Raw genomic sequence first — 12,445 nt, 5'->3', positions numbered from 1 at the left:
TTTAAAATTTTAAACTGTTTAGATGTGTCATATCATTTTTTGGAGTTAAAATTTTTTTAGAACTCAGGCTATGGATAGGGTTCCAAAATTTTCTGGTGTCTAATAGAGTGTGGGGAAAAAACATAACCCTCAATCAGTTAGATTCTTAGATTCTTCTTCCTTTACAAGTACCATTTGGATGTTTGTTTTGCTTGTAGAATTTTTACCATAAAATCAGGAGTTTCAGTAGTTTTTGTCTGGTGTAGAACTCTATTATTATTTCTTGATTCCTGGAAAATATAGGTAAAGAACACTTAAAACTCAATTAAAACAGCCCTTTTGTTAAAAATGGGCAAATAAATTGATCAGACATTTCATGAAAGAAGATACATGGATGAAAAATAAGCACATTAGAAGGTGCTCAACAACATCAATCAATTAAAAGCAAATTGAGATGTCATTACATACCTTGTAAAATATCTAAAATTTAAAAAATTTAGGCCATATCTGCAGAGCTTTGTTGAAGCTGCCTGCCTGAATAAAAGGCACTGTTGGTGGTAATAAAAAATGATACAATCATTTGGAAAACCACGTTAGAAACCAGTTTGTTAATATCTGAACAAGTTAAAAATGAATCTACCAAAAATACCCAACCTTTCTACCTCTTGGCACTTATCCAAGAGAGACGAAAGCATATGTCCATACAAAGACTCAGATGTAAATGTTAATTATAGCCTTTTATGTGATAGCCCCAAACTGGAAAGAGTCCTATGTCCATCAGTTGGTAAAGGATAAATGAAATGTCCCCTATCCATACCATGGAGTACTACACAGCAAAAGCAAATAAAAAGGAATGAATGTGTGACACTTGTAGCAGCATGCATGAATCTCAAATTAACTTTACTGAGTGAAAGTTGCCAAGTTAAAAAAATATATACACGATATAAATCCATTTATGTGAAATTCTAAAAAATTCAAACTAATTATAGTAGTAAATCAAATTGATGGTTGTCTGCATATGGGATGGGGTACAAGTGACATATGGTTACATGGATTACAAAAGGGTATGAGGAAACATTTGAGAGTGATGAATATGTTCATTTTTTATTGTTATGATGGTTCCAAGAGTGTTTACTAAGTGGAAAGTTAGCAAATTATACATTTTAATTATACACAAAAAATTGAAAAAGAAACCAAAAGTTAGAATTTGTAAGGTTACTTAATAGGTGCACAGTTATTGTTATGCTTTGAGTATTTCTATACTAAATGTCAAAATATTTTAATTCCATTTAGAAAAAGAAAGCTAAATTTCCATACTTGAATCAACTGATTTAATAAATTGGTGGAAACAGCACACTCCCTGAATATTGGGCCCTTGTCTTTTATTCATCATTGCATTCTCAGTTCTCAGGGGAGCACTCATCATACACTACAAAAACATTTATTTAATAAATGAATAAACTCAGTTTATAAATAGCTAGTTTTTGTTGGTGATAGGGATCCATCCTAGGGTTTCAAGCACACTAGGCAAGTATTTTTCTACCACTGAGTCACATCCCCAGTTATCTTCTCTAGAAAGCTTCCAATTCATCACCATGAAGCTTGGAAATTATGGAACAATTTTAGGGTGACTGCCGATGGTATGGAGGATGGTTGTAGACATGACCAGAAAACCTTTAAATGTCTTCAGTATTTTCTGAATCTGTAGGCCTTTTATTTAGACAGATAATTTCTCGATTCTCTCTTATAGCTCTATTAAATTATTTTTTGTCAATAAACTAGTAGTTTTATTTTATATTTCTTTTTTTATTTGTTCTTTTTAGGTGTACATGCCAGTACAGTGTATTTTGACATATTATGTATACATAGGGTATAATTTATTGTAATTAGGATCCCATTCTTGCAGTTGTACGTGATACGGCATTTCACTGATCGTGTATTCATACATGAATGTAGGAAACTTATGTCTGATTCATTCAAACTCTATTAATTATAGGTGAAGTCCTGTCTGATTATTGAACATTGACTGGTCAGTGTTTGTGTTATTCTGGTTCTATATTATTTTGAATATCACCCCTTTGTAATACTATGACATTATTATTTCTTGAGTTAAAGTACCTCCTGATGTCATGTATTCCTTCAGAAGGCCTTTATTCAAGTTTAGCATAGACATTCTTTGACATGTTCTCTAACCCAACTTCATTCTATCATCATCCACACTACACACCATTCAGCCATATAATTTGACACTGGCTTGACTTTCATCTTCCTAGTTAAACTCTTTAACCTTTTTTTTTTCCACTGACAAGATAGTATGAGAAATTTCTATTCCAAAATACATAACATCTTTTGGTATTCGCATCCTCAGCTTTTATAGAGGAGATCTGATAAATATTCAGTTATTGGATTTGAACATTTGAAGCAGTGATACTAGTCATCTATAGGTTGTACTGTAGCTTGCTTTGTGTAAGACATAAAAATAGATTACTGAAGTTGGAATCACATACCCAAACTGTGGCCTAAGTCTATCTGCTGAATGTCTACCATGGATGCACAACAGATTGTCAATTAGACATTTTTTAAAGGGAATTGCTGGCTTTAGGAGTGGTTCTGTTTGGAAAGCAAAGTAAATGCTACAAAAAAAGAAAGCACATTAATAAACATTTATTGAACTTAATTAAATTTAATTAAAATTAATTGAGTTTGGATGGTAGCTATGGTTGCCACTGCTCCATTTTTTTGGCTGGTTTGGTTCTAAACCCAGTTTGGGTTTAGAACCATCTTGGGGAATAACTAAAGAAATGGAAACTCTTTTATGTCATCTTCAAAATTTAATTAATTTACATTAAAATGGATGTTAAATAACATTGCTGATTTAAATATTTGCCACAACTTCTTTTTAAAGGACAACAATTTCAATCAAATAAGACAGGTTCTTCTTTAAACAGATAAGTACAGTGTTTTATCCTTTCTCTTGGTATATTTCAACTTCCTCACAATCAAACCTAATTCTTGTTGCAAACCATTAGAATTTCTCTTGTACATCATTTAAAATAAAGAAGTTAACTGTATTACAATTTTTAGAATTATAAATGTCTGAATTCTCACCTCCATAGTAAATAAATCACCAAGATTTGTAGATTCTCTTAAAGATCTATATAGATTATGTTCAAATTTTCTAAAACCAATGTTTCCTTTCAAAAACAAATATTTTATAAAGTCCCTTAATTATATAAATGTAACTTCACAATTAATTTTAAATATATATATATATATAATATATATATATATATATATATATATATATATATATTAACTATAATACTAAAGGAGAAATAAAAGGAGAGTAATCACATATTAAATAATATATATGGTATGACAGAGAATGTTTGGGAATGAGTATATTAGAAGCCTTAAGGAAGTGATGATATAGTTCCACCCTATAAATAAGCTAGGATTTAAGAGATGTTAGACTGATATTGTAAAGCTACTGAGAATATCTTTTTTCAGTATTAGACATTTGGAAGTAAAAATCATGGCAAATATAACTATAAATGCAAACTAACTGACACAGGTAGGGTTTGTGGGTGATTCAAATAGAATGAGTGGTGTGGCTGCTGGAGATAAAGTTTAGGTAAATTTCCAAACAAAACAATATACATTCTTCCATTAATAAACAACATAGTTGTATTTCCAGTGTAAACACACACACACACACACACACACACACACACACACGAAAAGTATTTGGAGTTTAAATGTAAAATGGAGTTGTTTCTAGGCTGAAACTTCAGGGTTTTATCTATGAGAATACCTAAATGGCTATTTGAAAGTTATGTGCGATTCAGAACAATTCTTGATTGTAGGGAATTGCTCCCCTAATTACACGATGTCTAGTATCCCTGGCCTCTACCTACTATCTTCTCAATTGTTGCGGACAATCAGAAAATGCTTCCAGAAGAATACAAAATGCCCACTAGGGGCAGTGTCTCACTGTGGAGAGTCACTGGTCAATAAAATCTCTTCTTGCATGGTAATCTTTTACTTCTGCTTCAGTATGTTGCTTCATCTTTCCTCATCTTTCACTTGGACTTCCCGACTTTTCTCCTTATTCTCAGTCTTCTCTGCTTATAGTTCAACATACATGTTGAATTACATGTCATTCCCCTGCTGAAAATCTATATTGGTTCCCCAGCACTATAGGGTAAAACACATTTTTTTTTTTCAGATTGGATGGAGGTCAGTAATCTGATATCATATTTCAAATCTGACCTGTCCTGTACAACCTTCTCCTATGTAGCTGTACTCTTCCCCATGTAGTCTCCAGAATTGAAAAAAAAATAATCAGTCTTTTCACCAACTTTGCTGGTTTTTTTTTTTGGGGGGGGGGCGGGGGGTGGCGTCTGGCAAGTTCTTACTAATACTTCAAAAGGCAACTCAGGCATTACCATCCAGTAAAACCATTTCTTGTCATTCTCCCACTTAATCCTGAGCTTGTATCAATCTTATGTTTTGTAACTGTTAGTCTGCTCTTCCCTTAAATTGTGAGTTATCTGAGGGAAGGGATTTTTAATCCTATCCAGTGTATCAAATAGTTAGAGGTTTATGAGGAGGTCTTTAAAAAGCATTTATTTGTTTACTTTTTGTAGTGCTGGGGATGGAACCCAGGGACTCATGCATGCTAGACAAGTACTCTACCATTAAGCTACATTCCCAGGGCATTTTTTTTTTGTTTGTTTGTTTTTTTTCACTTTGTGACAGGGTTTCACTAAGTTGCTCAGGTTGTTCTCAAGCTTGTTTCTCCAGCCTCAGCCTTCAGTAGCTGGGATTCCACACTCATCTAAAAAAGCATTTACTGGACTAAATTTCAGTGATAGCGATAGGTATTTAGAGAGCTCTGCATATTACCATATAATTGTTTTTGTTTGTCTTTCAATATTTTCTCATCCTTTAGCTAGCTAGTTTATTCTTTCCAGTTGATCACAGCCTTTTAGTTTGTTCTTTATCTAGTAGTTATTTAATCCCCAATGAATTTCAAAACATCTTTATTATGCTTTTTTACTAGCTTCCATCCTCCTTGTAGTGACTGAGACAAATATGCCCTTTGAAGCCCATTCTCTCATTTTTATTTTACTTAATTAAGGCTATATATCTCAGATGACTATTCTTTCTAAAGTTATTTGAAATCAGCTCATGAGAATAGGATTTGTTTTTAACTATTCCGGTTTTTAAAAAATTATTATTCCATATGTATAATTTCTCTTTTTGTCACTGTGACTCTCATATTGGTTGTTCATGGTTTTATAACATACATGCTTGGTGTTCACCAGGACTTGACTTTGGGGTATTTCTCATATTCAAGAATGTTCACCTCTTTCAACTCCTTTGCTAATTAAGCAAGAATGAAAATAAACTAATTTTAAGAATCTTGGTTATTATATATCTGGGCTTCATGGTGTTGCTTTGCTAGCTATCATAAGAGTGGCCATAATCATTCATCATTTTTTTCCTTTATTCTTTTATACCTTCATTTAATTTACTTATTTTTATGTGGCATTGAGGATTAAACCCAGCGCCTGGCATATTCTAGGTGAGTATTCTACTTTGAGCCACAACCCCAGCACCCCCACCCCCCAGCCTTTTTTTTCTTTTTCATCTACTTTATTCCTTGCCCTCTCAGGATTTAGCAGCAATATTTCAATAACGTGTGGATGACTTTCCTTTGGGTCATTAGAAAAATAGTTTCTGCAGAAATAATCTACATAAATGATAGTGTAGAGACATTTTTCTGGAGGCTACAATGTGACCTATTGAGATACGCTAAATTGGTTCTTATTTGTCAGGACATTCAGCTCTTTCCTTTATTTCATTTTGAAATGGAAGAATAAATGGGGAAAAATGTGCTCTGAAATCCTCTGTCCCGCTTTAGCATGTAAATAGCATCATGCACAAAAAATTTCAAGCTGTCAGGAGTAAAGAAAGTATGATAATTTAGGATAATTAAATGCTTTAGACAATCAAAATAGAACTGATCCTAGTAAGTTTTTCTTACTTGCAGAAAACTTCTTTAAAAAGTAGTTACTGATCTAAATGTCTTTCAATAGGGCTGTAAAAAAATTGTACAGTAACAATCCACAATATGGACTATTCTACAATCTCAAAGAAAGCATACCTATATGGATGGACATAAAAAATATGTATGGCTGTTTTTAAAAAAAGAAAGATTGTGAATGATATATGTATTCTGATCTCATTCAGTTAAAAAAAATAACAGAAACTGAAGCAAAATATATACAAAAAATAGGGGTGAAGATGTATACACCAAACTTCTCCAAGTCTGCACTGAGAACTTACATTTCTGTGTTTGTTTACCAGATTATGAGCTGCTTTGTTGCTAGATCAATTGCAGGATGCCAAACTAAATTTAATTCCAATTAGAAACAAGTTTTTTAGTGAAAGAATTTCCCACATATTGAATGAAAGATATTTTTACTGAAATGTTTTCATTGTGTATCTGAAATTCAAGTTTAACTAGGAGTCTCGTAATTCTTATTTGTTAAATTTGGAAACTCTACTTTAAGGAGACCTTTAATTAAACATCCTGTACTTCTGTCACTAACAGTTGCAGAGATAAAATAGGTCACCATAAATGACAGGAGGGAAAGTAATTAAGGAGAAAACAGTAACAACAGGTGGTTTTGCTAAGTATGTTTCATATATTATTTCAATTCTCATGAAAAAATGCCTTAAAGTTTTATTAGTGGTACTAATTTTTTTTAGGGGAGGGTATCATGTTTTTTTGTTTTTGAGATTGGTTTTCGCTATGTTACTTGAACTGGAGATCCTCCTGCCTCAGCACATGTCACTCCACCAGATTTAGTGGTCCTATTTTAAAGATTAAGAAAAAGAAATACACAAAGCAGTCTTGGTGGTGCATTCCTATAATCCCAGCTACTTGGCAGGTCCTTAGGTAGGAGTATCTCAAATTCCAGCCCTACCTGGGCAACTCAGCTAGACTATGTGTCAAAATTTAAAGACTGGGGATGCAGCTTAGTAGTAGAACATTTGCCTAGCGCTTTCCAGGCCTTGTGTTCAATCCCCAGTACAGAAAGAAAGAACAATAACAACCTCCACAAGACATAAATACTAATGATATCTCCCTTGCCTCTGAGCTGTTTTGAAGATCAGATAAGAATATGTATTGTTTTTCTATATTCTGAAATGTCTCACTCTTCTACCAGAGCAGTTGCTCTTTTGCTAAAATCAAAAGATTTTATAAAATCAAAGATTTAAATAATGCCCCAGCATCACTATAGTTTTAATTAATTTTATTTTTAAAATTATATATTCAAACTGCCTCTTTATAGTGTAAAAACTATCATGAGTTTTAACACATGTATAGATTTATATAACATCACCACAATTGGGATACAGAACATGACTACAGCTTTTCAGATTCTTTTTTGCAAAAAATGTTTCACATTTATGTTGCAAAAAATAAAAGAAAGGGATTTAGATAAATGTGCTGAAGATGCAAATTAATGAAACTGGCTTTTTGCACAAATCTCTGCAGTCTCCAATCTCTGCAGCTTTTTTGACTGGGCCATTTTTGTTGTTGTTTCTGCAGACCCTTTCTACTAACCATGAATAGATGCAGCCTTGGGGCCCTCACACTAGACATGTTACAGGAACAAACTTCAACATTACTTATTTGATCCTTTTTATTGTACTAGATCTTAATTTTCTCAACCGTTTTCCTTAATATCATTTATCCCCCTCTTTAATATGAAGAAACCTGGAATAACAAGGACCTTCTTAATACTGTGGAGGAAGTTATTTGATTGGGGCAAAGGGGATATAGAGTTTTTGAGAGAGCAATGACAAGGCTTTCAGGACCCAAGAATCGTTCCAATATAATAACAGATCCCTCCTGTAATCAATCACTTTCTTAGTTCTTTTCCCCAACCCCATAGTCCTGCTCCCTGCAGGGTGCCCCCTGGGACTAGGGACTTTGGGATAAACTTCTGCATTCCGGGATCAACCTGGTCTATTCCCCATCCCACCAAGTTCTTTCAGCTTAAGTTACTTGCACTGACGCCACATCTGGAGGGGGTGGGGCGGGCAGGTCCGCTTTCTGGGTGACTCACTTGGTTGCTATTTGCCTTTTGTTTCTAAAATGCTTTGGCTGCCGTTTTCTTTCTTCTGCTTTTAATTTTTGGAGGAGAAAAACCTAATGAATCAAGAATGAGTCTCCTCTCCACTAATCTTTCTCAACCGCCCCTCCCCCAAAGTTGGTTCTCTCTTCACAAGTTCCATAACTACCCAAGACGCGCGGGGGCGGGACAGGTGGGAACGCATTAACAACACTTAAATCTGAAGTTGACAGCCAAAGGTACCAGTTTGGTGGGGAGACTTTCTCAAGCTCCCTTACACACTGCTCGGCGTTTGCTTTTGCCGCTGTACATTTCAGCTCATTTCTTTTTGCTGCTGCTGCTGCTGCTGCTTTGCGCTGCTCCGTCACGCCTTTATCTCTTCGCTGCCAAAGGAGCCCGAAGCAGGATAAATTCCACGAGATTCCCCAGCGGTTTCGTTCCTGTCCGAGGTAAATACTGTATGCAAAGTGTAGAACCACCAAAGGATGCCGGGGAGGGGGAAGAGAGAGGGATTCCCTCACCTTTTCCGGCACGTTCCCCGTTGATTTCCACCAGGAGGAGGCGCGCGGCCGGATCACCCAATCTCCCTTTCTAAGTCCACCCTACCTAGGGCTGCCAAGGTTGGCTGCGCGGCCAAAATCCCTCCTGCAGGCCAGGCCCTCCCCCTCCCCCCGGCTTGGTTTTTCCCAGCTGTGGAGGTTGGGCCAGGGGCTGGGGTGCTTGGAGAGTCGGCGCTTGCAGCGCGGAGCCCGGAAGTCGCCCTGACTCTGGTGGGACTCCGAGTTGGCTTCGGAGGTGGCGGGCACGGAGGTGAGCTGTGGGGAGCCAGCAACCGAGCAAGAACCCAGAGGTGGCGCCGGGGCCGCTCCCTGTCCTCGGCAGGAGAGTAGCTTTGGTCCTGATTGCCACCCAGCTCCGGGTCCCACCGCCGCTTTGTTCGCGGACTCCGTTTCTCTCCTTGGGAGAGGACTTGAACCCCCTCTAGGATCGAAGAGACTGGCGGGGCGCGGGTTGGGGGTGGGGTGCGACAGTTCTACGCCCCTCCATTTCCTATTAATCCAAGAAGATTCAAAGAGAGATCAAAGGACTCCTGTAACCTGAAACTTCCCTTTGGTCCTAACCTGGACCGGGAGGAGAGGTCTGGGCGGAGGCGGAGACCCCGGAAGGCAGGTGGTCCGCGGAGGCGGTGGGAGAAAAGAACTGGAAGGTTGAGAAGTTTAGTTGGGAAGACGCTGGGGATTAAGCGAGAAGTTAGAGGCGGGAGATGTGTGAGATCGGGGAAGGAGGAGGGCGGGAGGCTAGATGGGTATATATAGTGTGGGCCGGGGCGAGCCCAGACTTGGCCCTCCGGGTCTTGGAACTAGATACCGCTCGGCTCCGGGGTAGGATGTGCGATGCGGTTGGGGGAGGAGAAGACAGTGCGGGCGGTTGGAAGGAGGTCTCTGGGACAGAGTGGAGACCTTGGCTCTCAGAGACCGGTTACTTCTCTCGGGGAGGGGAGTACACCGGGGTCTTCACGCTTCTCTCTCGCTTGTCCCAGGTCGCGCAGCGGATCCACTGACTAGCGCCAATATCAAGAGGCAAGGAGGTGCCACCCAGGGCGGCGCTGGAAGTGGAGCGGGAGGAGGAGCGCGGAGACCTGCGTCCCTACCCGCCGTGCGTACTTTCTGGAGGGAAGGGCGGGGGAATTAGCCCCGGGAGGGGGACGCTTGGTGGCAAGGGGGTTATTAGCCAAGTTCCGGCTGCGGTGGTCCCCCTGGGCTCCCACAAGAGGAAAGTTTTCTCCAGACGTTTCCGGCCGGCTCGCTCCCTCCGGGCCCAGCCTCCTGAGCCTTCGGAGCGGGCGCCGTCCCAGCCCAGCTCCGAGAAGACGCGAGCCGCGATGCCTGGGGGGTGCTCCCGAGGCCCCGCCGCCGGGGACGGGCGGCTGCGGCTGGCGCGGCTGGCGCTGGTCCTCTTGGGCTGGGTCTCCTCGTCCTCTCCCACGTCCTCCGCGTACTCCTCCACCTCTTCAGTGTCGTTCCTGGGCTCGGCGGTGTCTGCTCAGCCTCCACTGTCGAGCCAATGCCCAGCGATGTGCGAGTGCTCCGAAGCGGCGCGCACCGTCAAGTGCGTGAACCGCAACCTGACCGAGGTGCCCGCGGACCTGCCACTCTACGTGCGCAACCTCTTCCTCACCGGTAATCATCTGGCCGTGCTCCCCGCCGGCGCCTTTGCCCGCCGCCCGCCGCTGGCCGAGCTGGCCGCGCTCAACCTCAGTGGCAGCCGCTTGGTGGAGGTGCACGCCGGCGCCTTCGATCATCTGCCCAGCCTGCGCCAGCTCGACCTCAGCCACAACCCACTCTCCAATATCAGCCCCTTCGCCTTCTCGGGCAACAACACCAGTGCTTCTGTTCCCAGCCCCCTGGAGGAACTGATCCTGAACCACATCGTGCCCCCTGCAGACCAGTTACTGAAGCAGAACCGAAGCTTCGAGGGCATGGTGGCCGCGGCCCTGCGCACGGGCCACGCACTACGCGAGCTGCGTAGCCTGGACCTGGGCAGCAATCAGTTCCTTTACCTGCCTCGGGACGTGCTGGCTCAACTGCCCAGCCTCAGGCACCTGGACCTGCGGAACAACTCCCTGGTGAGCCTGACCTACGTGTCCTTCCGCAACCTGACATACCTAGAAAGCCTCCACCTGGAGGATAATGCTCTCAAGGTCCTTCACAATGGCACCCTGGCGGAGTTGCAAGGCCTGGCCCATGTCAGGTTATTCCTGGACAACAATCCCTGGGTCTGCGACTGCCACATGGCGGACATGGTGGACTGGCTCAAGGAGACAGAGATAGTTCAGGGCAAAGCCAGGCTCACCTGTGCATTCCCGGAAAAAATGAGGAATCGGGTCCTCTTGGAACTCAACAGCTCTGACCTGGACTGTGACCCTATCCTCCCGCCATCCCTGCAGACTTCTTATGTCTTCCTGGGTATTGTTTTAGCCCTGATAGGCGCTATTTTCCTCCTTGTTTTATATTTGAACCGGAAGGGGATAAAAAAGTGGATGCATAACATCAGAGATGCCTGCAGGGATCACATGGAAGGGTATCATTACAGATATGAAATCAATGCGGACCCCAGGTTAACAAATCTCAGTTCTAATTCGGATGTCTGAGGACTGGGGAAAAAGGACAACTCTGCATGAGGTGTAGACTTAAGCTTTATCCAGTATTAGGCTTGCTCTACTTCCACCCTCCACTATAGACACCGCTGACTTTGACTGAAAGCAGTGAAGGGGTTTTGCTTCTTGTTACGTAAATTTTCTTGGTGTGTTCTATTAATGTAAGAATGTAAGACGATGAACAACTGTGCATAGTGTTTGCCCTCTTTCTTTTCTTGGAACTCCTCAACACATGTGGAGTGATTTTTCAAGTTTCAGCATGGACTCCTTGCTGTTTCTCTTAGTACAGTTCAAGGTGTAGCAAGTGTACCTACACAGATAGCATTCAACAGAAACTGCCTCAACTTTTTTTGAGAAAAATACTTTATTCATAAATATCAGTTTTATCCTTATGCATCCCATGAACTGCCTGCAGACCTTAGCAAGCTCTTAAAATAACCCTGTAGTGCACAGGAGCACCTGCATCCAAGAGCATGCTTACATTTTACTGTTCTGCATATTACAAAAAATAACTTGCAACTTCAGATAACTTCTTTCACAAAGTAAATTACTTTTTTTGATTGCAGTTTATATGAAACTGTACTGATTTTTTTCTTTTTATAAACTGCATCAAGATTGAACAGACTGAATTGTTGGAAAAAATTCAATAAAGATTCTTAAAAGAATTACACTGTGTTCAAGTTTGGTATTTGAAAAATGGATGAAGGGCAATAATACTGAATGGTCTTGGTTCAGATGATAATTAAGTTATTGGTTAGCAAACTGGCCAAGGTCTTATATAAATAGTCTTGGAAGATAGTTTTGAAGTGGTGGATTCTTTTAGGATTTAAATAGAGTATTTGAATATTTATGTGACTACATTTCTCATGGTCCCAAAGTTAATGCTATTCATGAAACAATTTTGTAAGAGCTTTATGAAGTTGGTAAGAGTGAAGAGTTCTATATGATAAACAGTTCACAGTTGGGGGCTTTTTCTGAACTAATGAAGTTGTTAGGGCAGAACAATATTATTTACTTAATAAAACTCTGAATTAAATTGTTCTATGGATGTTTAAAGGGTAAAACAAATATAATAGAAAAGTATAAAGATACAGTGTTCAGAAATAAAGATTTAAAAGTATAAAGACACAGTATTCAGAAATAAAGATTTAAAAGG

The 12,445-nt window shown here is 40.1% G+C and overlaps 1 protein-coding gene across 4 annotated transcripts; it reads left to right on the top strand.

Moving 5' to 3' along the window:
* The first annotated feature begins 8,538 nt into the window (after positions 1-8,538).
* Tpbg (trophoblast glycoprotein) lies at positions 8,539-11,841 on the top strand. Of its 4 annotated transcripts, XM_077801936.1 has the most exons (3): positions 9,480-9,514; positions 9,673-9,788; positions 10,148-11,841. In XM_077801936.1, the coding sequence occupies exon 3, from the start codon at positions 10,207-10,209 to the stop codon at positions 11,281-11,283; it is 1,077 nt and encodes a 358-aa protein (XP_077658062.1). In that variant the 5' UTR covers positions 9,480-9,514; positions 9,673-9,788; positions 10,148-10,206; the 3' UTR covers positions 11,284-11,841. The 4 variants fall into 4 exon arrangements, with proteins under 4 accessions (XP_026266835.2, XP_026266843.2, XP_077658062.1 ...); XM_026411050.2 differs by lacking the exon at positions 9,480-9,514 and adding an exon at positions 8,539-8,581 and having other exon boundaries at positions 9,673-11,841; XM_026411058.2 differs by lacking the exon at positions 9,480-9,514 and adding an exon at positions 8,891-8,942 and having other exon boundaries at positions 9,673-11,841.
* Positions 11,842-12,445: the final 604 nt, after the last annotated feature.

The sequence above is a fragment of the Urocitellus parryii genome, chromosome 8 (assembly GCF_045843805.1).
Source record: "Urocitellus parryii isolate mUroPar1 chromosome 8, mUroPar1.hap1, whole genome shotgun sequence".
Lineage (NCBI taxonomy): Eukaryota > Metazoa > Chordata > Mammalia > Rodentia > Sciuridae > Urocitellus > Urocitellus parryii.
The sequence above is the reverse complement of the archived record's forward strand: the minus strand, read 5'-3'. Positions and strand labels throughout refer to the sequence as shown.

Bases quoted from the DNA above. Each gene is read 5' to 3' on its own strand.
- Tpbg (XM_026411050.2), top strand. From the start codon at position 10,015: ATGCCTGGGGGGTGCTCCCGAGGCCCCGCCGCCGGGGACGGGCGGCTG.